We start from the raw sequence: 26,616 nt of genomic DNA on the forward strand, positions 1-26,616 counted from the left end.
TGTTCCTGACTACATTTCATTCTCCTGCCTCTTCAGTAGGGCAGACAACCACTGTTAGTGCTTCTGTGAGTTTCCTCCCAGGATGTTCCCATACAGAGTGAAATATATTGAAATCATGAAGACAACACTTTTCCATATACTGTTACTATAAACAACACTTTTAAGCCTCATGATAACAGATCTAATGATTGTATCAAAATGTACCTAATGTTTTTTGTTGTTGTCACTTTATTGTTTCACATTTTTTACTTTATGAAAAACTCCATTATGAATATATGAAGGCTGGTTTTTTCCTAGGAATATTTCGCTTAGCGTGGTTCAGGGAGAGGGAACCTGTGCGTTAAAGAACCTGGCTACCAGGTGGGAAGAGGAGAGATTAAGGTAAGAGAGATTAAGATGTATAAGCTTGCAGTTACAAAATAAATGAGTCATGGGTATGAAATGTACAGTGTGGGGTAATATAGTCAATAATTATATAATATCTTTGGTAGAATGACAAATAGTAACTAGGCTTATCATGAGGACCTTTTTAAATGTATGGAAATACTAAATCACTATGTTGTACACCAGGAACTAACGTAGTGGTGTAGGTCAATCTCACTTCAAAAACAAACTCATGGAAAATGAGATCAGAATTGTGGTTACATGAGGCACGGTGTGGGTGGAAGAATTAGAGGAAGGTGGTCAAAGCTACAAACTTCCAGTCAGGAGACAAAGAAATACTAGGGATGTAATGGACAACATGATAAATTAACACTGCTGTACTTATATATGAAAACTGGTAAAAGGGCAAATCTTGAGTTATCATAAGGAAAAAAAAAATTCTGTTTCTTCAATTTTTGTATCTATAAGATAATGGATGTTCACCAAACTTATTGTGATAATCATTTCATGATGGAAGGAGATCAAACCAGTCAATCCTAAAGGAAATCAGTCCTGAATATTCATTGGAAGGACTGATGTTGAAGCTGAAGCTCCAATACTTGGGCCACCTGATGTGAAGAGCCAACTCACTAGAAAAGACCCTGATGCTGGGAAAGACTGAGGGCAGGAGGAGAGGGGGACAACAGAGAATGAGATGGTTGGATGGCATCACCGACTCAATGGATATGAGTTGGAGCAAACTTTGCGAGATTATGAAGGACAGGGAAGCCTGGTGTGCTGCAGTCCATGGGGTTGCAAAGAGTCAGACACGACTGAGTGACTGAACAACAATAAGTCAAATTATTATCTTGTACATCTTTGTGGGGGTTATGGGGCCGAGCTGTGTGGCTTGTGAAATCTTTGTTTCCTGACCAGAGATTGAATCCTGTCTCTCAGCAGTGAAAGCTCAGAGTCCTAACCATTGGGTTGCCAGGGAATTCCCACACTGTATACCTTAAACTTACATGGTGCTGTATGTCAATTATATCTCAATAAAACTGCAAGAAAATAAAGTGTATGACTACCTCAATTCATGCTATCAACCTGCTTTCTCAATGGGTTAGCTCAGCAGTTTAATTCATTAGTGAACAAGATGGCTTATTTCCTATACCTCTAGGAACACAGCATTATCAAAAATGTTTAAAAGAAGCAGAATTTTTGAATGAGAGGAGAAAATAGTATGCACATTTGTTTTCTTTTGAATTTACTTAATATTTAGTGATCTTGACCATTCCCTCAATTGTATTTTCATCAAGCATTTATTACATTTTGATAGTTTAAGAGTTTATGTATGTATGTGTATATTTGGTATATATTCTTTATGTAATAGAGATAGTTACTTTCTGCCTATATTTAAAATGGTATTTGCTATAACTACTTTCCTAATTTACTTGCCATATATTATTACTTAAAATATACAGGTATTCTACTTTATAAAACAATATCTACACATCTTTTTTATTAGATGATCTTTTCAAGAGTTATAAACTTAATTTCCCTCCCAAGTTTGAGAAATTTTTAATATATTTTTCCTTTTTAGATAGTTCACTTGGTTTTAAAATATTGAACCTTTAATCTTCCTGGAACTTGGTTTGGGGTAAAGGATTTGACTTCAATTTTCATTGTGCATTATTTGATACAGCAGTATTAACAGCAGATAGATATTATAAAAAGCTCTGGTTATATCTGTTTTTTTCCTACTTATTCATATAAAGGTTGTTACTAGTTTAAATGCTTTATCTTATAAGTATGTAAATAAATAAATATTTAAAATTTTTACCTTACTTCCAAATCAAATTTACACTGGTATTGATTATGTTTTGTGACTTTTGTTTAAATGCATTTAAACACTGGTCATTCAATTGTAACAAAAAATATGCACAGTAAACATGAGAAACTCACTTTGGTCTTCTGGAATTTGACCATACCAAGCTAGTAGGAATTTTAGATATCCTCCAAGCAACAATTTAAGAATAAGCTTGGCTTTACAAGTTCATTGCTAAATTCATGTATTTACTCATGTATTGATACAACAATATTTCCAAGGGTAGGTAGGATCCTGCCTAGTTCAGAAAATCTAAATTATAATTTAGAAAAAAACTAGCAAGATAGCTTCTCTACTTATGATATAGGTTCTGAGAACAAGAGACAAGCTAGTGTAGATGAAAGAAGGGATTATTCTTTCTAAATATTAGGTACATTTGATCCCATTCCCCAGAGTCCAACCATTGCCAACACTGATTCTACTCCACTCTCAACAACCAGTTCAGCTATATCCGCCTCTTTCTTTCTGAGTGCTCCATGTACCTTCTCTTCCATTTAGCCTGCCTAAAGACAGTTCTCAATGGCACCCCACTCCAGTACTCTTGCCTGGAAAATCCCATGGACGGGGGAGCCTGGTGGGCTGCAGTCCATGGGTCGCTAAGAGTCGGACATGACTAAGCGACTTCACTTTCACTCTTCACTTTCATGCATTGGAGAAGGAAATGGCAACCCACTCCAGTGTTCTTGCCTGGAGAATCCCAGGGACGGGGGAGCCTGGTGGGCTTCGGTCTATGGGGTCGCACTGAGTTGGACATGACTGAAGCGACTTAGCAGTAGCAGCAGCCACAAAGACAGTTCTCAAATGCACCTGGCCTCTGGGTCTTCAAGCATCTCTAAATCGTAGAAGCAACTGAGTACTAAGCTTTGATCTGCTGAAGATGCTGCAGAGGTACCCAGCACATCTTGGAACCTTCCACAGATCCTCTGACTTGCTGAGGGTCCTACAGTATGGTTATTAAGCATTAAGTCACTTTTTTAAATGGTTACACCAAGTCCTTTTTTATGGAATGATTTAACTAAACTTAAATAGAATTTATTCATTAAAGTAGCCTGCCTTCTCTTTCCAGGGCAGACATTTTAATCCTTGGAAACCATCAGTACACAAAGGTAGGAAAGACATGAAAAGAAAACATGCTTCAGATTCTCTCACTTAATGATATCAGTCTTGAGCATGTGCAAGATGCCACGTTCTCACAAGCACAGATACCATGGAGGCCAAGACTAGCACTACCTATATCTCAGATGAAGAATCGGTCATCAACAAGGTTGGTAAACTGCCAAAACCACAAACCTGTGTAGACAGACCACCTTATGAGTGGTCAAGTTCTTCAAGGTCAGCTGAGTGGCTGAGCTGGACTTCACACCCAACTCCAGGGCCCAGATCATCACCCACTACGCTGTACTCGGGGCCTCTCCATAGTCATGTCACTGGCGGGTTAGGGGGAGAATGGATACATGTGTCTGTATGGCTGAGTCCTTTCACTGTTCACCTGAAGCTATCACAACCCTGCTAATTGGTGATACCCCGATACAAAATGTTTTTGGTGTTAAAAAATAGTCATGACACTACTTTAAAGAGCAATATTTTATCTACCTTTTCATTCTATTTTGAATTAGGTTAACTAATTAGGTTAAATATGGAGCTTAACTTGAGGACAGATTTCATTGAATTAATGAAGTTAACATCTAGCCGTTTTCAACTCATATGTTACATGAAGAAACAAAAGACATTTTTTTCTTCAGCCTTCGGCTGGGACAGGTAGTTAGAGGTAAAGCCAGAGTGGTGAGGTCAGCCAGCAATCAACATCAAAATCAAGAGGAAATGGTCTGCATGCAAAGATGGCTTTTGAGGGGTTAGCAATTCAGGTTTCTGATTACAGAAATGAAGCCTTTTCTGAAACACGTTCTCACAGCCTGATGCACAGATGTCTCAGCACCCTCTCCACTTTGTCCTTCTGACCTGTTAGCGGGAGAGGGATGGGGGAGCCTGCTTCCCTTTGGTAAAGCAACTCAATGCCTCTGCAGAGCTGGGTTCCACTAGTGGGCACTTACTAAGTACAATGATCTATATTCCCAGAGTTAATAAAGACCTTTATGGCCACCAGATCTTCAGTGCAAAAGAACAGACCCTTTATTATTGATTATTCTGAAGAAATAACAATAAAAACCAGAAGAACTTCCTAACAGGACTGGTCAGAGCCAAAGCAAAGTTTGCAAAGTTGGCATCTTGGTGACATTATGTAATACATAGATGTCATGAGCAATATCAAGATCACTCATTCTCAGCCAGTAGGCTTATAGCACTCCTGTTTTGGTATTTTAACAAGATTTCTAGAATCTAGGAAATACAGTAACAAAAATGTTTACAGGGATGAAAACTAACTGTAGTTAGTTAATTGCTATGAGCAAAGATGCATTTTCAAAAATATTCAATTCTTTCTCTTAATGTGTAAAGCACAAGAAGAGAGTCCTTCAGGGGCTCACTGTTCTCCCTAGGGAGTCTATATAACAAATACTTCTTTGGAAGATTAAATATCACTTCACTTTCTAAACTAAGACACAAAATGCACCCTGGTACCTCAGAAAGAACACATTCTCAGCTCGCTTTTGAAGGCCAAACACACACAAGTAAAAGCTGAAGACTTGTTTTAAGAATTTGGTCCATATTTAATCTGAAAAAATTACTGAAAACATCAAGAAGTCAGAACATATTTAAAAGTAAAAGAACGAGGCACAGTCAGAAGTAAACTAGATCAAGTCACCCAATTTAAGTTTTCGTGGATGTTGGAGTTAGAAACAAAAGTTTTACTAAGATTCCTGCCCTATCTCCAAACTCTGGAGAGTTGGTAGAAAGCCTTCTAGAATTATTACTTACAGTGCAAAATTCTCAGAAAGAGATGATGTCCCCTAAAGGCTCAGATGTCAAGAGAATTTAAAGGTGACAGTGGCATTGATCTTGAGAAAAGGACCTCACATTCTGAGGCCAGCTGTAAGAAAACTACCAAAAGCCCACCCAAGATGAGCCAACTAGCTCTTTAAACATTTACACTGCAAACCAGTCAAAGCACATTCAAACTCCTACCAAGAAAAGGCTTGGCCTGTAGGTCTTTAGCCAGAAAGACCATGCTGTCTATAAGATGATTCAAGGATGTAGCAGTTTTATGTACAAAATGCTACTATTTCCCAGCTACAGTCTTTTCATTTTTGTAGCAAAAAAAAAACACACAAAAAACCCAAACACACAAACAAACAAAAAACTAGCATGACTTTGCCTCAAGTTTACAACAATCTAAAGTATAATGTGGGCTTCCAGAGTGGCTCAGCGGTTAAGAATCCACTTGCCAATGCAGGAGACCCAGGAGATGCAGGTTCAATCCCTGGGTTGGGAAGACCCCTCAAGAAGGAAAAGGCAACCTACTCCAGTATTCTTGCCTGGGAAATCCCATGGACAGAGGACACTGGCAGGCTACAGTCCATGAGGTCAAAAAAGAGTCAGGCATACCTTAGCAACTAAACAACAACGTGTGATGTAATAAAACCACAGGAGTGGCATCCATCACCTTTGCCATATTCTATTGGCTAAAAGCAAGAACAGTTTCCCCATACCAACCAGCAAGCTTCACAGGATGATTAATGGTTTGTCTGACCTGTAAAGTCTCTAGGCCTGGCCTCCAGCTGCTGTTGAACAATTTCCTGAACAGAGGAATGACTTAGCTCCACAGTGAATCTGATTCCTTACTGTGCTGTGTGAACATAGGAGCCTGCCCTTAGAGACATCTCCTGTCTGCCAAACCGTGGTTTCTCTCATGATTTGGGAAACTGGTTCTCGATTGAGCTACGATTTCTCATATGCTTAGGCTTCTAGACTCACAAACTAGGCATGATAGCTCTCAATCCCTAATACTCTGACAAGGCAGATTATTTTTATTTATTTTTTGAGTGTGAAGAACAGCAGGTGTGATGCAATAGCAAGATCATGGACTGAAAGTCAGATGCTGTTAGTAAATAATGCAAGTAGACACTTCACTTAAATGATTGAATCATCACAGCAGACATACTTAGACAGACTTAGAATCACCATTGTATAGATGAGGAGACTGAACCCTAGAAAGAATAAGCTGTCTGCCCAGGATTACACGGCCAGTAAGAGATGTTGGCAAAATGGGGTTATAGACTTGGATCTTCCTATTTCCACAGCTCCTACCTTCAAGTCACATAATCTCTTTGTTCTCCTTGCCCTCTTCGTTAATCTGAAAAATGGGAGAACTAGATCAGAAAGCCAGTATCTAAGATCTTCTTGAACTTCAATATTCTCAACTAAATGTCCTGAGCATTAGCTTAGCTTCTTTATGAATTCATCTTGTTTCTTCTAATGAATTCTAAAGTCCTTGAAAATGCACACGAAACTAGTAGTAAGTCATAAAATGCTTTATCAATTTGGCCATTATGGCTATTATGGCAGGTACGCAACAGGTTGAGAGACTGAATAAAAGTTTCTGTTTTGGAAATTTGTTAGACTGTGGCCAATCCATTTGGAGATGTTAAAGGCCGGTCTCATGTCAGCTTGAGGAAGCTGCTGGACATAAAGCATCATTAACTCATTTTTATAAAAACTCCAAGGCAATAATGGAGAGTTTACTTGCTGGGGGTGGGGGGATTGAGGGTCTGAAGCTCCCTGGCCTTTTGTTTTAGCCCAAACTTGCAGGCATTTCCTGGCGAGAAGCTGCCCTGTGTTGAGTCAACCTTTTGACCCTCCCCCACTCCTCAGTTCCCACATCCTTCAGAGATTTGGGGCCTGACTTGGCTCATTGTTTTATCCTTTGGTATTTCCTGTTGCTGGAGGTGGGAAATACCTGTTCCAGCCTTGTTCCACCAATGATGCCCAGATAACCAGCCGTGACGGACACCAGGCAGGGTACAGACTCAGACTCAAATCCACATGGCACGCAGCCCTGGGACCCAAGCGAATTGCAAGAACCCTGCAGTTCTGAAAAACCTGGTGTTTTCTCCTTCTTTTTTAAGACAGAGACCAATATGTGTTTATCACTAGATGATCCTGACACATAGTAGGGCTCAATAAATATTAACAAAATGGCATAGTAAGCACAGAATGTCCCAGGGACAGCAGAGTGGCTTTCAATGCGGTGCGACTTTCTTCTTCAAATTGCAGTAACACAGGCTATGCAAAATGGTAATGTAATTTATAAATAATTCTACAGATCTCTTAAATGTCCAATCCATTGTCCTTTTAAAAAAGTCTTTTATTTTAGAAATACGAACTATAATCACCAGAATCTGTTGCCTTTATTTCTGGTTTAAATATATATTATATAACTATATATATTATATTTTATAGTTACGTAAGAAGGAAATGGCAACCCACTCCAGCGTTCTTGCCTGGAGAATCCCAGAGACAGGGGAGCCTTGTGAGCTGCCGTCTATGGGGTCACACAGAGTTGGACACGACTGAAGCAACTTAGCAGCAGCAGCAGCAACTATATAGTTACGTAACTATATAACTATATATATAGTTACTATATACGTAACTATACGTAACTATATAGTTATATAGTTACGTAACTATATGTTATATTTACTATATACGTAACTATATAGTTATACGTAACTATATAGTTATATAGTTACGTAACTATATAGTTATATGCCTCCCTGGTGGCTCGGATGGTAAAGAATCTGCTTGCAATTGTGGGACCTGGGTTCAATCCTGGGTTGGGAAGATCCCCTGGAGGAGGGCATGACAACCCACTTCAGTATTCTTGCCTGGAGAATCCCCATGGACAGAAGAGCCTGGCAGGTTACAGGCCAAAGGGTCGCAAAGAGTTGGACATGACTGAGCGACTAAGCACAGCACAGGTACATATACAGTTGTGAGTAGAAACTGAAAATAAAATATATTAAAATTTTCCAAGTTCCTCCTATGACTTTGCTATGAGTCACATGCTTGCCAGTCCACATAAACTACAAAGTCCACTCATCTTTACCTGTGGCAGCAGTCCCATTGGGAAAACGTTCAAATCTCACAATTTGAAAGAGTAAATGACAACAACCTCTATGAGGTGTAAGTTAGCCATATTTATCAAAATCACAAATGCGTATATCCTTAGTCTCAGCAACTTCACTGTAAAGGGTGTATTCTATAGACATACTTTACTAAGGTGAAATAACTTTCATCCAAGATAATTCATTATACCATTTGAAAAATGATTTCGAAGAGCTGGAAACAACCTTTACATTGGGGATTGTTTAAATAAATTATAATTTGCCCATACAATGCAGCCCTGAGAGAATGGAGCCTTTTTATGTGCCAGTAAGGAATGACATCCAAAGAATGTTGCAAAGGGAAAAAAAGCGAAGTATGAAGTGGGCTATATATACTATGCTACTATTTGGAAAAGACCAAAAAAAATCAATATGAATTTATTTTTGTGCTCATAAAATCACTCTAAATACACTGAGGAAACTGATAACAAAGCAAATTAGATCCCCGGGGGGTTTGGTGGCCGTGACTCTTTCATTTCATGTCTGTTCTTTTTGATTTGGGGCAGTGTGATTTATTTCATAAGTTAAATAACTAAATATACACACAAAAATAGTCCACAACTACAAAAAGCAAGCTGATGGAATTCTATTTTACATATTTTCTGCTAGATGCCTGGATCTTTCTAAAAGGTCATTCTGGGTCTGGGTTGGCTTGTCCTCAATCTATTTTAATAATGAATTTACTTAACTTGGGTCATGGAGAGAGGAGACACTAGTTGTGCTCAGACTTATAGTTGAGTGGATCACTTTCTGACCAAAAGGCTCTTTTTCTGGAGACAAGGAAGTGGCTCTGAAAAAACTTTGAACTCAGTCATCTGAGGCTCATGTGCCGGTTCACCCAATTAGCTGGAGTTACAAGTACCCCAGAACTGAAGACTCAGAGACTCAACAACTTGGCAAAGGTGTATGCTCTTTCCTCATCCACCATGTTGTGTAAAGCATCCCAATACCAGAAATTACAAAGCCCTGGCAAGTTTACTGAATCTCAACTTTAGCACAGGACTACTTCATTTGCCTTAAAAAAGCAAATCTAAGACAAAAGTAAAAAAATAAGAGAAAAAAAAACAAAACCAACTAGGGTCATAGGCATCTCTTCAAAGACATACTTTCTTTCTTGATGTCTTTGTCTTCACGTTCATCGACATGATGAAGACAGCAAGAAACACATGGATTTCTGGGGGCTTGCCTTTCTTGCTTTAAAGGTGGAATTTCCAATGGTGCAATGGATCTAAACGCAGAGGCCATCATTTCAGGGTGAGAAGGGCAGTAATTGTCCATCTCTACTCTCATTAGGGACAAATGAGCTTCATCTTACAAGATTCTGAATAGAAAGTCTGTCATTAATAGCCCGCTGTTTTCTCTCTGAGAAGAGACAGCAGTGTGTGGCCTGGAATCATTGCTGGAGAACTGGAGAAGTCTCTTTGGGGCCAAGAAGAATGAAGCTGTCCTCTCAGGAGACAGGGACTCAGTCTTGAAATTCAAACTTCAAGTGTGCCTTTCAACTTGCTGCTCCTAAATTTACCTTCAACTCTTTGATAAGCTACACAGAGGAAACCTTGCCTTAATTCACCCAGGGTATAACTTTCTTTATCTACTTTTGGGGGTTTTATTCTTTTCTTTTTGCTTTCAAAACAACTTGAGCACATTTTTGATTGGGCCTAGTGATGGGAATATTCTTGGTCTAGGGAATCTGCTCTGGGTTGCTCTGATTGCACTGAAGCTTGACATAAAACTCATAATTTTTATCCTCAGTCAGTACAATGGCAATACTTTGTGTGCTGGAGTGTTCTCTATGTTTCCACATCTCACAGCAATGATACAGCTCACCTCCCTGCCAGACCAAATACCTGATGAATGATGGCACCCCAGTGTTCCATAAATATCAAGAACTCTAACACCTGGAATGTACAGCTTGGGAAAGACGGGGCTTAAATTCCAGTTGCCTCTTCCAAATAGCGTAGGCTCTTCACAACCTTGTTTACTCTACGGCAAAAACAGACACCCGAAATTTTCATCCTCGGACCTATGATAGGTTAGCAGAAGACGGAAGGTTGGAAGTGACTCCTGAAGAGGTATGCCTCACGTGTGTCCTCGAACATTGCTTAGGAAACACTGGCCATTACCCAGAGTCAGGAACTTGACAGCCAAGAATGCAAAGCAAGAGAAGGCAGCTGCTTGTGAGTTTAGAGAGACTGGCTCAAATGGGTTGGGAGATCATGAGCTCAGGAAAAAGGTCCTGCGATGGTACAGCGTCATGGGCTGCAAACACTCTTGTATCTTATTTCATATACAGCTTTAGAGGAAGGCAAATTAGACTTTAAATGATAGAATTTTGGAGCTGGCAGCAGACATTAGTCCAAATGTATTTTGCTGATGGTGGTGCTAGGGGTAAAGAACCCACCTGCCAATGCAGGAGATGTAAGAAATGCAGGTTCGATCCCTGGGTGGGGAAGATCCACTGGAGGAGGGCACGGTAACCCACTCCAGTAGGGCACGGCAACCCACTCCAGTATTCTTGCCTGGAGAATCTCTATGGATAGAGGAGCCTGGCAGGCTACAGTTCGTAGGGCTGCAAAGAGTTGGACACGACTGAAGTAACTTAGCATGTATGCACGATGAGACTTGTTTTAAATCATAAAGGGAGGACTTCCCTGATGGTCCAGTGGTTAAGAATCCTCCTGCCAATGTAGGGGACATGGGTTCAATCCCTGGTCTGGGAGGAGTCCACATGCCACAGAGCAACCAAACCTGTGGGCCCCAACTACTGAGCCCACAAGGTCTAAAGTTGACACTCCCCAACAGGAGGAGCCATTGCAATGAGAAGCCTGCATACCGCCCTAGAGAGTAGCCACATGAAGCAATGAAGACCAAGCACAGCTGAAAATAGAATAAATGAAAAATTTTTAAAAATCATAAGGGGAGCTGATGGCAGAGCAGGGTCCTTTAGATTCTTAGCAGGACCTTTAGATTCTTAGCACTTTCCTAGCTGTGTTCCAGACATTCCCAGACACTATTCAGAAGAGGGGATGAACTGGCCATGGACTTACATTGCTATAAAGGGCAAACAGAAAGTGCTCTATAAAGTGACACAGAAAAATGGAAGATATTATTATTATTGTAGGTAATTGTTCTGAACATATCTACTTACTTGACGGCCTACTTTTAAGATAAATAGATTTGAAATTGCCTGCTCAGTTTTCTCATTATCTGATTTAACAGAAAGAAAATAGAACCTAGAGATAATCTTAGAACAACATTAAGCCTTACTCCTACTTCAAAACAACCTCTCCCAGCTCTGTTAGAAACCAGCAACATTTTCTCCAAGTTTCCAGAACCCCTCATCTTTCCTGCCCCCACTCCAATGCGGGGGTGACAGTTAATGAATAGTCGACACCAAAAATGGGCTTCCTTGGTGGCTCAGTGGTAAAGAATATGCCAGCCAATGAAGAAGACATGGTTTGATCCTTGGGTCAAGAAAATCCCTTGGAGAAGGAGATGGCAACCCACTCCAGTATTTTTGCCTGGGAGATCCCATGGACTGAGAAGCTGGACGGGCTACAATCCATGGGGCTGCAAAAGAGTCGGACATGACTTAGTGACTAAACAACAAGGAAGACACCAAAATGCTGGAGAAAAGGAGAAATCAGGGAGGCGATGGACTCTCTGATGGGTCCCCAAGTGCTAGGAACAAAAATGAGCTATTGAGTATGTTACATTTATTGAAACCACTTTCCCAGCAACTTCCCATTTTCCTGAGAGGGGCCTCAGCTATCAGGTACTCCCTGCATTGAGCAAGCTGTGTTGTGATAACAGTTGCCTGGAGATTGCTTTCTGCTTTGACTCAAGAGGCCAGGTAGATAAGGGACAGATAAGGATGGTGTCACTTACTCTGAGGCTTTCATCTCTGCTCTCAGAGACCTTAACAGCTATTAGGTCTCTTCCTACAACTCTCTTAGCTCTTTTCTCTAGCCAAGGAAACAAGCCACTTCCAGACCTAAACCAGGTAACTGACTTCTCTGCTTCCAGCTCCCAGGCCTCCCTCATTCCTGGGTCTCCGTCCTCTGAGCAAATAGCATCATCAAACCTGTGCATATTTCCACTTATTGCCATAGCAAAGATGGGAAGCAAAGGCAAAGTGTGGACAGTTCCTACAGACACTCTGTCTGCCAAGCATTTAAGGAAGTGATTTAAGGTTACACGGTTGTAAATGGCAGAACTGGGATATAAATCTTGGCAGAGAGGTGTTAAAATTATTCCATTTTACACGCAAGGAAAGAGAGGCTCAGTTCCAGAAGTGGGACATAGCCCTAACTGTCTGACTCCAGAATCCATAGCCCTGATCCACTCCCCTCTCCAGTCCTGGACTCTGTCCCCACGACAGGAGGCAGCTCCCTGGAACGCTTGCGGAGAAGGTGGGGTATAAGGAGGGCTAGGATCAAGTCAGCTAATGCAAGTCACTTATTTGCTATTGCTGTCCCTGACAATTTTTCTATAGTTCTGCTCCCTGGGGGAGAAGATAAAGCAGATAAAAAAGAAAAAAAAACTCAGACTCTAATCCCTAATACTCAATCCCTGTGTCATTTCTCTAAAGCAGGGCATTGTGGTTCTCAGCTCTGAAAGCCTAACCCTTCCAGTCCAGCCCTCTGCCCGGGGAGCCTCCGTTGTGTGACCACAAATAGCTGGGCTTTGGTAACACCAGGGGAGGGCTTGCCTCAGGAGCCACCCTCCCCGAAGCTTCCGGAAGCTCTCTCTCTTCTCTTTTCCAGGAAGTGTTGAAGGAAACAGAAATCCATCCACCATTCTTTGGATTCCTGTTGTTCAACCCGAGAGGAGATGCCCTTCTCTTAGTAAGGTGGAAGGTGTCAGCAGGGGGGCCACTAACTCAAATAGTTGGCTACTTTGGTCCCAAGACCTGTCACTTCAGTGCAGCAGCTGATAGTTCACCGCATCGATGAACCTGTCGAGCTAAACTGACTCAGCTGGATATTGTGTTACATGTCCGAGGCTCAGAATACCACTACAGCCTTTCTGGGAGATTACTGCTTCTAGTCATAAAGAAGGGCCCTAGAGTTAGACTGCTCTCAGAATAGACTCACCTACAGAGTAGCGTATGTAGTAGAATAACCTGATTCACTGATCATTATTCATTTACCTTCAAAGACAGAGCCTGTCTTCACTGGGCCTGGAGATGGTAAGGCTACCATGCAAATCTCTGCGCGCCTCTTGCACTATACCTCCACTGCAGTGGCAGCCTGCATCTCAAACTCAGTATGTCCAAAACTCAGCTTATTATTTTCCCCATCTTCTTCCTGTATTCCACCATGACTGGTGGCACCATTACCACTCAGGCACCAAACCAGAAATCGGACGATTCACCTGCAGTCCACTTTCTCTGTCAACTCACATGTAATCAACCACCAGGATTCAGGAGTGACCCTTGTTCTGAACTGTCGATTCAATCTCTCCTTTCCACGCCTTGTGCTGATGTGTCAGTGCACATCCTTAGTTAACTGTTGTAATAAAACAAGAATGAACATTTCCTGAGAGCAGAGATGAGCACCCAGAACACTGTGGTGGGTAAGAATATGAACTTGGAGACAGAAGGGTGGGTTTGAAACATGGTCAAAATGCATCAACTGTGGTCAAAATGCATCAACTGTGCATCAACTGTGGCTGACCTTCAGTTTCCTCATCTATAAAATGAGAATAAAAATACCTTCCTCCCTGGCTTACTCTAGCACTGCTTGGCACCATGTAAGTGTTCACAATATATATTATACATATAATGATAGATGAGGAAACTGAAACTTCAGAATAGCTAAACGCCTTATTTAGGTTCACACAGTGATTAAGTACAGCTGGCATAGGAACCCAGATCTATCCTTCATCGAAAGCCACAGTTTAAAAAAAGATTATTCCACGTGGCACATCTAGGGCTCCAAGTGTGGTTGTTAATAACACAGTAGAATCTCTAAAGTACCAACACAGGAAGACCTCATATATGATACAGCACTGTATATACAAATATGATCTCATTTTAAAGAATGCTACAAACTCCTCTATTACGATATCTGAACCCTGTGTATCACTTTGTCATCTCATTTTTCATCCATCTCTTCTACTAAATGACCGGAGGGCAGAGACTCCTCATCTCAAAGCACAGGGCCAGATATGCAATATCCAATATTTGTTAAATCACTGAATAACACTGAATCTTTAAAAAAATTAACTTATGTATTCAGCAAATAATAGATCACAGTGGGTAATGTGTGAATGTGGTATAAAGCATTTATTAGCATCACGCCATAGCCAACTGAGCTAATCAGCCCTTAAAACATTTAAACTATACAAAAACTTATTTAGGATAAAGTAACATTCCTTCCATCCTACTCCCCACCTATCCAAATTCTACCCCAAGAGGCAGTCATGGTGGCTCATTTCTTGCACATCCTTTCAGATATATTATTGAACTGCACTCAATTTTAGTGCAATTGAAATTTATTGCCAAAGAGTGTCAGGGAATGGTGGGAAATGTAATATACACATTCAGTCAGCAGGTTTTCTTTCTTAAAAAGTCACCAATTTCTCTCAAAGTCACATAAAGATAGTCTAAACGTTAATGTTGTGTGTGTGTATATGTGTGTGTGTGTGTGTCTGTCTGTCTGTCTTAAGACCAACAGCAGAAAAAGGTGCTGGGTGCTGTATTTGTGAACTTCCTCAGGTAAAACCACCATCTAATTCTCTGCAACTCTATTTAAAGATTCCCTCCCCTTGAAGCTGATCTTAAGACCCGTTTCTTCGTAATTCTTTGGCCTGAGATTTCACTTTTATTTTCTCTTCATTCCCTGCACATGAAATGAGTAACGTTCTGTGACTTGACCATGACAAAGGATTTTCCTTTGTTTCAGGGAGATGTCTGAGGTCACTCTAACACAACTGACCGCAGTTGAAAATGAGAAAATGCTTCCTGGAGAAAGGACAGTAACCACTTTTCTCAGTATGGCTTTTGTCAGACAGCTGTCTGCAATAGCCTGGGAAGACACTTCATCTAATGCTTTCATGATGAACTGTCCTAAAGACATCTAGCACGTGGCGCTGCCTTCTCTCAGGTTGCTAACCTGCTCCTGTTACATGGGCTTTGCAACCAGGCATTTTCAGACTTTTGATATCACTTAGAAATGACAGTAGAAATATTATTGCATAGGAATGACATCAAATTGTTCATGTAGGGCTATGCCTGTGTTTGTAGAGGAATTGCTATGGAAATATTAATATTTACAATTCTCTACTTTTTTGAGCATATGGAATTACAAGTCTCTACTCTTCCTCTCTTTTTCTAGTTTCTATTTCCACACACTAAATGAACATTTACTTTATTTAAAAAAGATAAAGAAAATAGAGTAGAATAAAAAATTCACCCCAATATGTAGGTTTTTCCACTCTTTCTTAGTAAAAGCAATCAAAACCTAAGAATTCAAAAACTAAGTAATACCTATAGTTCTTTTGTCTCATTTCATCTTTGGGGAAATAAACTATTTTCTTCTTTCTTCCTAGCAACTTCCCAGTCTTTTCTTATGCTGCAGCAAATAAATTTGAGCAGACATACACAGACATGTCCTTTTCCTAATATTTCTTTAAGGTTGATGTAGACATGTACCAGTGACAAGCTAAATTCGTGTTTTCACTCTATGGAAGAGGCACCAAGAGATAACCAAAGCGTCTTCCTTCTTTCCTAAACCTGTTTGCTACTAAATTGAGATTCCAAGTCCTTTATGCAGACTCAGTGGTCTCTCTGACTGTCAATGAGCTCTTTTTATTTGTTTCTTTGTTAGTGGCTTCTTCTCCTTACTTCTACCTCCTCAGTTTCCATTAGTAAAGCCAACACCGAGGGCAACCTGCCAAGCTATCTACCCCAGCTCAGCCAACTCATCACAAATCTCACAAATTGTAGGAACGACTCATTGGGCTAGGAAATGATCCCAGAACTCAAAGAGAAAATGGACTTTTAAATCTGGATTATCTTCCTTCTATTAGAGATGTTATTTCTTTTTAGTCACTTAAGAACTTCCTGCTCCATCAATCTGCTTTACATGCTCAGGTTTTTACCATTTTTTATTTCTCTGTTCTTGAAATGAAACACTTCTGTCGTAGCAATTGAACTCTTGTGTTTAGAACACCATTTTGAATCAGGGTTTCTATATCTTTTCCAAACATACACCAGTATCACTAAGCTCTATTATTATATGGATAGGGTTACAAAATAAACGGGTATTTGTTAAATTAATGATAGGGATGCAGCTTAATCATTTGTAGGAGAATTATACGTTTTCTGCTGAATTTAACTGAGTAAATCATTTAGCAAAATTACAAGGCTATGTGAATGCATCGAGCATTGCTTGGTAATTGGCTTCTACCAAGACATGGCAGTATTTTTCTTCCTGGCAACTCTCATAAGATATAAACTAGTCAGGAGAGCAGAGAGGCAAGATGGCAGACTAGTTAAGAGAAATCACCTCTGGCTCTAGACAGCCTGAGTTTCACTTCCAGCTCTAACATTTATTGGTTGTGTGATGTTGGCCAAGTGGCTTATCTCTCCATGCTCAGTCTCCTCAACTATAAAATGAAGATCAGAGTAATCATACCTATCCACAGTCTTCATAGGTTTGTTTAAAGATTAAGTGAGCTAATATAAGCAAAACACCTAGAAAGTAGCTGGCATAGTGCTGTATAAATGTTCACTGTTAGTATTATGCAGCTATTAGTTGGCTTGACAGTGATTGTAATTCATTGAAAATAATGTATTTTACATCAACTTCCAAGACAGTGACACAGCACTGAAATACTTCTTCCAGGAAGGTATTCAAACCTGGCAACCTAAAGAAAGCCATTATTTTTCCTAGTCAGTCAAGACACTTTCCCTTGGAACGTCTCTAGAATTAATTGAACACTCATTAATCAACAACAGTTACGAAAAGGAGCCAGTGATACTGACATGGAATGTATCTAAAGTCTTGTGACAAACTACTCTTCTGCTATATTCATATTTGTCTGTGATCTAAGATTCCCTTTTTGGGGGATAAAGTTACAATTATATTTACATGCTACAGAATTTTCTGAGTTCTTTTGTCATTACCTCTTATATTTGATGGAGATTTTAGCAAACTTCAAGTTAGAGATTAAAACTTCTTCTGGTGGCAGATTTAAGCTTTGTTTATTTGTTTGTTTTTAACAGCATGGCATTGGCTTATCTGTCTACTAGCCTAAGGGCTTTTATATTGGTTCAGTCAAAAATCCCAACTACATTTTAAAGGAAGAATAATGCTACCCACAAGTAATGAACTGTAATTTCAGATAACAATAAATCAAGCAAAACAATAATGTTTTATTTGTACAGATTGCCATCAACAATGCTAAATTAGTAAGAGGCTAAAATGTTTCAAAAGAGTTATAGCCATTTATGTCAGGCACTTAGAGGCAATGAATGAATGAGAGATCTGTGTTAACATTTTCCGAAATTTACCTTTCCCAGTCACTGGATGACAGAGAGTGCAAACAAAAAAGATTCCGCCTCTAAGTCTAAGAGTTGTTACTCAGCTTCAAGACAGCATCAGTTAGAATATAATTACTATCAGGGACCTGTGTCTCATTTTGGGTATGCTAATTGTGTAAATTAGTTTTAAGTGAAAGTTACATTGTATAAGGATCACATTTTGGCCAGATCTACTGTGCTTGCTTGTTTTTATTGTTATTTGACCGCTCAGGCCTAATGATTAAATTATCCTCTTTTATTCTTACATAAGATGGAAAAACATTTGATTTATTTCCCTTCTCCACACAATCAATTGATTTGCATAATGCCTAAGGATGCTTCTTCAGATTCCTACATGTTTATCAAAGTTCCAAACGTGCCAACAGACTGTCATGTAAAGGGGAAAAAGAAGAATCTTTCAATTCAGAGGAAAGCCTGGGCGGTCCTTTTGAATACCTGCAATCAGTTCATCTGATAATTTTCCCAGGCAGTCAGATGCCCCAAAGAAACAAGATCCAGTTGTTTTTTTTTTTTTTTTGGAAGGGGGTTTTGTTATCAAATGACTTACCCACAATGACTGCAGTGACCGTGAGCAGCACAAATGCATTCCGAAATAGGTAACTTTTAACGTCCTCCTTTGTGATGTTCTGCACTTTCTTCTTGGCCAACAGTGTGCGTTTACGGACCCCTTGCTGGAATCTCTCCATCCTGCCTCCCAACCTGGCCTCTTCTCCATTGCTTTTCGTCATATTTTACTTCTCTAGAGTGTCTCTGCTTTGAACTTCAACGTCACGGAATCAGCCCCAGAAAGCCAGTTCTCTTTGGTGTTAAAGAACACAACTAGACAGGAGAGAAAGAGACGAGAGTTACAGCCCCCAGGGGTGAACAATCAGGGCTGCCTCACACCAGGGGAAGCTGTTGCAAACTGCATGATCTCACTAGGAATCAAGGACTGGAGAGCGGCAATGCCAGACTGCAGGGCTCGAATGTGGATATCTTACTGAACCACGTGTGAGACATGTGCATAAATCCAGAATATATGAGCAGGAACTTGTGTTACGTTTTTAAAAATTTGTCCTTCCCTCTCCAGTGAAGCTATACAAGGGCTCATCAGAGCTGGGTGTGACGGAACAACCCCTACCCCAACCTGATCCCCTGGAACCTAGCTGGGTGCCTTACACAGGGTTCACCCTCAATAAATGTCCAACTGAATTAAATGCACAGGAAACGCTCAATAACTATACTTAATGGCTTATGTTGTATACATGGGAAAGGCATAACCAGCTCAATAAAATGAATTAAGATGTTGAGATTTCAGTCAGAGGTTTCTGTTATATATAATAAAGTAACTATTTTCTTCATTAAGAAAAATGTCATGATAACATCCAATAGTAAATATGCTTATGAACAGAACACAAGTACCCACAGGCCCTGAGAAAGAATGACTCTTTCACATGGCAACTTTTTAGTTTTTTTCATGAAATGAGCAAAGTGGGCTGGGCACATTTATAAATGATCTGAAATCATAATTCATTTACATTTCTGTCACAAGTAGAAGTACAAAGTAGCATTTATCTTTGTGGCAAACATGCTGAAGTCTTCTAAGGAAACTATCACCCACTTCTCTGTATTTTAAAATTTAGGATTTCTACAACAGATGAAGAGATGAGTCCAATTTTCATTCCAAACATTACAGTTAGTGTGGTTTCCAGTTTCTTTAAAGTGCTCCTAGGTTATTCAAATATATCTAAGTAAATCTCCCCTTGGTAGAAATCAGCTCTTTTGAAAGATCAAGAAATTCCTCCTGCTGTTTTACAAGATTTCTAATCCATAACCTTTCCCACGATAAATCCAAGTAAAAAGCAGTGGTGCCTGTGGACGTGTGTATCTGGCGAACAGCCAGCGTGTGCGTCCGTGGGGGAAGTAACTAGAAAGCGAGGGACTCCTCGGAAGCTTTTGGCAAATTCAAGTGCGGGGCGGGTGGGGAAAACAACCCTAACAGCTTTGACTTTTAAATAAAACTGCAGGTTGGGGTCAGTGGTAATAAGACATACAGGTCGTTCAAGACTTCATAGCAGATTAAACGTTTAGGGAGAAGTAAAGCAGAGGAGACGCGAGAGACCAGATTTTTTTCCCCCTACTGATCTCTCATTCCCTTTACCAGTCACTTTTAAACAGACCAGCTCAGCCTTGATTCTTTTCTAGCGCCGGAACCACAATCTGCCCCCAATCCACCCTGAATGACTCAACTCCAAATTAAGAGAGGACGCGGCGTAAATAGACACCACACGCTCCTTGCATTAAATCACTAACATGGACTTTATCTACCAAAATGGCTAGCTTTTACTCTCGCTACTCCTCTGCCTGGGAAACAAAATACAGGGGCAGAGAAATGGAATGAGAAATTAAGCCCAGCAAGAATACAGGACGTCAGACTTACCTTTTCCGGATTTTGTAACGGGTGGAAGATACCCCAGGCAATGACAAGGTGAATTCTCAGCAGGTACGGCAGAGCAACAGAACGCAGCGAGCGAGGCGTGCATGTGCTCTGAAACTGCAAATTACTATCAGGGCAACTTAAGAAAAGGGGCGGAGTCTGTGCCCGGGAAAGGGGGAGTGGGGAAAAATGAAAACACCACAGGGAAGGAGGGGAGAAACCCGAGGTTTCTGGAATATTGATTAATCTTGGCGCACCAGAAGCCTGCTTGTTGGCTTTGTTTTGCTCCTTAGACCACTTTGCCGCTTTGTCAGTTCACTTTCATTAGAAATGCAAAACCGGGACCAGGAAGAATTGAAGAATAAAGCGCACACACACTCAGAAAGCTTGAAGTCTTGATTAGAACGTTTCAAAGAAGAGATTTCTGGAGCTAAATTTAATTATCTCACATTGTTACTGGTTTCCTCCCCTTAAGGAAACACGAGTGTGCTCTTTTGCCTGGTTGTACACTATTATGAAAGAGTCCCTCTTTTTAGAATTGGGGAAATAACTGACATTTCTTGGGAAGACCCAGAAGGCAATCAAGTATGGAGAAAAGAAATGCTATAATGCTCTAAACTTGACTAAACTTACTCAAAACACAAGATGAGACATGCCTCTGCTTTAGCAGTTAAAACTCTATTATAACACATCTAATTTAGCTCAAATTGTCTGGTGGCAAAGATTAAAAAAGGTAAGAAACACAAAGAGACCAAGATCTTTGCTAGACTACTAAAGTAAAAAGCATTTTAAGACCAAGAGTATAAATGCACACTTGAAGTTTCGTAGTTTCAAAAGGTAAGTTTGCTGTGCAGACAGACACCTCAATTTTAAAGGATGCTCAATGTCCTCTACACCCCCACCTACCCCATCGTTTTTTAGGAATTAGAAAATTCTCATTTCCTTGAGACTGTAACTCGTACTTCTAGTCCACCTTTCTTAAAGAAAATAGATTGTGAAAATAGGTTTTTAAAAATTAAAAAAAAATTTTTTGAGCCTGACTCAACTCCAAAACTTAGAATGTGTTTAGCAAGAAGAAAAAATGTTTAGTAGAAACAAAACTCATACCAAAAATTACAGCCAGAGTTCTGTATTCCTGTTTATTAAATCTCATATTCCCCATACAAAATCCGCTTAATTCTTACGTCTGTTTTCCAGCAAGAAAGTATGTCTTTTTCTCTCATTAGCAAATCCAGGGAGATTCTGAAGATATGTCTCCTGCCAAGTCTCAACTGTTGCATGTTTATACTTTTTTGAACATCTCCTGGTTGGAAAGCAATGGTGAATCATGTACATGCTAAAAGTATAAATTAGCAGCAATTACAACAACTTTTAAAATTGCATCATTCTAAGGGTTTATTGAAAATATATGCTCTTGGCAGTCCCAACCCTCAGCAGTCTTTCTTTTTCTTTTATCTCCTAGATCACTTAGCATCTGTATTACATAGTTTAACATTTAATTACAAGTCTCCTACCACTCTTTTCTTTTAAAAAATCCTTGTAAAATTTCTGGCTTCTCAACTAAACTGTAAGTTCTTTGAGAGCAAGAATGGGTTTTATACCTGATACACAGTAAATATTAAATTTAACTCCTATGAATAACTGACATAATAACACTTGGCAACAAACAAAATCGCTTTTTGTGTTGGCACTTCTGGCCTAGGCGCCATTTCTCAATGCCTTGACTACATTTTAAAGCATTTATTTACTACACTAAGTCCTCTCTGAGCCATGGGTTTAAGACTAACTTGTCCACATTTCTTGAGGAAATGTCTTGTATTTCAAGAGAACTTAAAAGAGAAATCTTTATATAATTTTAAATGGAATTTCAAGCCAAGTGGCATTTCCATTTTTATCTCTGGTTGTTTTGGAGTAGGGGGACAAGAAAAGGGATTAGAAAACCATACTTTGGTTAGTAGAGAGATGAGAAGGCGCTAGTACCCTCTCTTTATCCCTTTTTTTCTAATCCCCAAATCTTAGTTAAAAACCATTTCATTATTTTAATTAGCACAGACATTATAGGAGTCTGGTGAACCCCAGAGAAGAGAAGTAATTCACCACTGAAAGATTTGTTGGCTATAATAAAAACCTAATGAGAAAATGAGATGTAAAGAGTCTCAGTTCAGAGTTCATCTGAATTACAAGGGTGTAGTCTGGGGGAAATATTAGGAATTACTACTTTTAAGTACCACTTTCTCTTTTGGAAAGCTATAGCAATAATGCCCTCGGGACAACTTGGGTTTACTCAACGTATTTCTTCCTTTTCCTCTATTTTATAAATAAGACCCTTGAGCCTTCAAACATTTTTTCCTTCGTAGAAATACTAAATAAGCCAAACAGCAAGAAATTATGAACAAGTCTCTATATGTATTTTATTTAAGGCTACTGTGGGTAGGAGACACAGGACTAGGAAATCATATTAATTTTTCTATTCCAGAGTTAAAAAAAAAAAAAGATGTGGCAAATGCTATTTCTTTTGAAAACTTTCAAGAATTTTCTTTGAACATGCTATTATAAAATATGTTGTAGGTGAATTCATTGGGGTGGTGGGAGGTGAGGGGAAATGTCACAACAAGAAACAACCAAATCCAACCTATCCTTGAATTTCCATTAGTTTGAAGTTTGACGTATTAGTAAGTTTTGTAACATAGGTCAGAACCATCAAATTTCAGCATTCAAGATAAGGGAATTCTGGAATTTGAGGAAGAATGTGATTAGAAACCCTTTTAACTTTTGTTGAATATTTTTCACTTTGATTTGTAATTTCATGGGAGATTTTGTCCATTCTTGTTCAAATAGTTTACATTTTAGGATTACCGTAAGGAATGTCAATTTTCCTTCTGCAATTTGGAAATTGTAGAATATTAGGACCATGAAGGGGACTTATTTAACTCCAGTGAAAGTACTGGAGGTAGCAGGCATAGAAACAGTACTTATAGTATTTGGTCTCTCATTTTGTCTGAATTTTTTTTCCTTTTGAGCCCGAATGTAAAAAGCAAAACAACAAAAAGTTGGTGGCAAATTCTGGTTAGGTTTTTAACAGATTGGGTTTATCTTGAACCTATGTGAAGCCTGAAAATCCCAATTTTAGTGGGCAGCTAGCTAGGCTTCCCTGGTGGCTCAGAAGGTGAAGAATCTGCCTGCAATACAGGAGACCCGAGTTTGATCCCTGGGTCAGGAAGATCCCCTGGAGAAAGGAAAGATTATGCACTCCAGTATTCTTGCCGGGAGAATTCCACGGACAGAGGGGCCTGGCGGGAAAGTGTCCATAGGGCTACAAAGAGTTGAACAGCTAAAAGTACCCTTTATCATAGTCACTCATTCAACAAACCTTGAACAAGTGCTGTGCTGCAAAAACCAGCCCCTTTTCTCTAGGAGGCCACAAACACATCTGTAATTATTCAGTGGGCAGTGGGAGCGGCCCACAGAAAGTTATGGGAACCCTGTCCTGCAGCCTATTTACCAGGTTTTCCTCTGAGACTCAGAGACTCTTGGAGAAGCTATGCCTAGCTCAACATTATCCTTACTCCGTGTGTGCTGTGTTAAGTCGGTTCAGTGGTGTCCGACTCTTTGCGATCCTATGGACCGTAGCCCGACAGTCTCCTCTGTCCATGGGATTCTCCAGGCAAGAATACTGGAGTGGGTTGCCTTGCCCTTCTTCAGGGTAACTTACAGAGGAGCCAGAACGCTAAATTAAAAAACCTTGAACTCTACTCCTAAGCAAGAGGGAGCCACAGGATTTAATCATTGGAGTGATTTTAGGTTTAGATTGATGCAAACCTTTTAAGGGAACAAGACTTGAGTCAGGAAGCCAAGGGGACGGAGGAGCCTTTACAAACCAGAATGATTCACACTCACATTTAAAGATAAAAAAAGATTACACTGAACAGTACAGACAACCTCAAGGTATGGAGGTTCAACAGACAGGCTGGAATTAAACTGAGACCACCTCCCCTAGAGGTAATTTCTTTCCAGATCTCTGGGCCCACCCACTTTACTCTTTTTAGTTACCAGTGGGTTTCTCTAGAACATTCTAATGTTTTGACCCCTGAAGAGGTTTAAGAAGCAGTCTGAGCAAGGGCAGACGCCTAGGGAATCCCACTATAATAGAGAAAAAGAACAACAGGACTCCCCCTCAATAAATCTGCAGGTGGTAAGAAATTATACCAACCATTTTATCCCAAGTTAGCTAAGAGTTGGACACAATGATGGTTTACAGAAATGTAACACATTCTCTTCATCCTAAAACTAAAGAGGGTCTACTTTTTAACGAAGATTTCACAAGCCTTATTGCTATTAATTATGACTCATATTGTGAAATGGCTCCCTTCCCAGTTGTTCAAAGTGAGCCAGACCTCCACAGGACCAGAATCTTGGTGTAATTGGGAAAGATCGGGTAGGTCAGTGGGAATTAAAGCTTTCCACAGAGTGTTAGCAATAATGATAGTCCACATTTTTACAGAGCTTTATAGTTTTGTAAACACTTTTACACACATTATCTAATTCGATCTTTGTTATAGTACTTTGTGGAACATTCTAGTGCTTTGTGGAACATTCTATCATTATTGGCCCTGTATATCCAGATGTTGACATGGAGTTTCATAGGGATTAAGCAATTTGCCCAGGATTACAGTCAGTGAGTGACAAGAGCTCTTAACAGTTCTCGGAAGTTTGGTTTCTCATCTTTTTCCAAAAGAAGTCCTCAGTAGCTTTTATTAAGACAAAGAGAAAAGAAAGTAAAGAACATTAAAAGGAATGCCCACCATCTGTTATTTCTTATGGAAAGTCAACCCTAAACTTCTCCTCTTCCTTCTCTTCCTCCTCAAATCTTGATAGGGTTGACTGCCCCTTCTATGTGCTCCCAAGATTCCTGGGGTTTAAATTTCCAGAGTAATTGCCACACTGTTCTGTAATTCTCTCTTTCTAGACTGCGGGCTCTTCGAGAGCAGTCTGTCTTTACAGCTACTGCATACCCAGTTACTAATACAGAAGGTTGCCTGGTTAAGTAGGAATTATTACATGAATAAATGGACACATCACAGCCACAAATAGGAAAAATTATATCAATCCATCTCCAGTGCTAAAACTTGAAGGAAGGATCTCAGAAAACATCAAACTTTAAAAGGAGGAGAAGGAATTCCCTGGCAGTCCAGTGGTTAGAACTCCACCCTCCACCACAGGGGTCAGGTGACATGGGCAAAAAAGTAAAAAATAAATCCAAGTGGAGCTACTCTAATGGAATGGATAGGAGATGGATGTTAGAACCTATTTCAGTGTCCCCCTCCTCTCTCCCTCAGGGGAGGCCCTCATCAATCCACGGATTCTAGGCAGCATCTTTGAGAAGAAGGATGAATGAGGAAGTCAAGTCAGCGTGTGCCAGGACTCCTTAGTGCCAGGTCCAGGTTTAGAATTTAGACGCCCCATTCCTGCTCCCATCATATTTTTAATCACTAAACCACAAATTCCTCCCCTTCCAAATTTGCATGTCATCTGTAAAATGAGATTGGTGGTAGTTTACTCACTAAGTCATGTCCAACTCTTACGACCCCATGGACTGTAGCCTGCCAGGCTCCTCTGCCCATGGGATTTCCCAGGCAAGAGTACTGGAGGAGGTTGAATTCCCTTCTCTAGGGGATCTTCCCAACCCAGGGATCGAACCCTCATCTCCAGCATTGCAGGCAGATTCTTTACAGACTGAGTCACCAGGGAAGCCCAAAATGAGGTTAGACTACGTTACTTTGCTCAAGTCGCTTTCCCTTTCAATGTTCTATGATTCTAAATTTGTCATGCCAGTAATAGGCTTGCCCCATTCACTTCGGTCTATTTAGTTAAGGACACAAATTTTTATATGCACGCAGTGATTAATGGCTTCTCATTAGATTTCTCTGCCACAAATTAAACACAAACATATAAACAGTCACCAAAGGAAGCTTATTGAAGGGCATGGGTTTTATGAAGCACAGCAATGACATGAATCTTTTATAAGTGTTTGTAAGTATAGAATCATAATTACAGCAATCAAGACAGATACACATTTTTTGTAAGGAAAAAAAGTAATTATAATTTAAAAGCACACAGCTCAAAGTTGCCATCAGAAAAACGACTATTATAGCAACTATTTCGCATTTGGACATTTTTTTGGCAGGAGCTCTGGGCATTGTTTATTGTGAGTCAGAAACAGGCACTGAGAAAATATGCAAATTTTTTAAGCAAGAGAAAATGCAGCTTTGAGTTGAGAAAACAGGGTGAATGGTGGAAACTGTCTGGGTCTTGCACACAAATCAATCTCAGCGGCTGAAATAAT

General features: G+C 39.9%; 1 protein-coding gene across 1 annotated transcript in view; it reads right to left on the reverse strand.

Moving 5' to 3' along the window:
• SLC1A3 (solute carrier family 1 member 3) overlaps nucleotides 1-20,407 on the reverse strand; it is an 80,549-nt gene extending 60,142 nt beyond the window's left edge. The window contains exons 1-2 of the mRNA XM_005906917.3: nucleotides 20,277-20,407; nucleotides 18,405-18,676 (exon numbers count right to left, since the gene is read on the reverse strand). Coding sequence (XP_005906979.1) covers nucleotides 18,405-18,585 — 181 coding nt within the window. The 5' untranslated portion in view covers nucleotides 18,586-18,676; nucleotides 20,277-20,407. The remainder of the gene's footprint in view (nucleotides 1-18,404; nucleotides 18,677-20,276) is intronic.
• Between the last annotated feature and the right edge of the window lie 6,209 nt (nucleotides 20,408-26,616).

The sequence above is a fragment of the Bos mutus genome, chromosome 20 (genome assembly GCF_027580195.1).
Source record: "Bos mutus isolate GX-2022 chromosome 20, NWIPB_WYAK_1.1, whole genome shotgun sequence".
In the NCBI taxonomy this organism is placed as follows: domain Eukaryota; kingdom Metazoa; phylum Chordata; class Mammalia; order Artiodactyla; family Bovidae; genus Bos; species Bos mutus.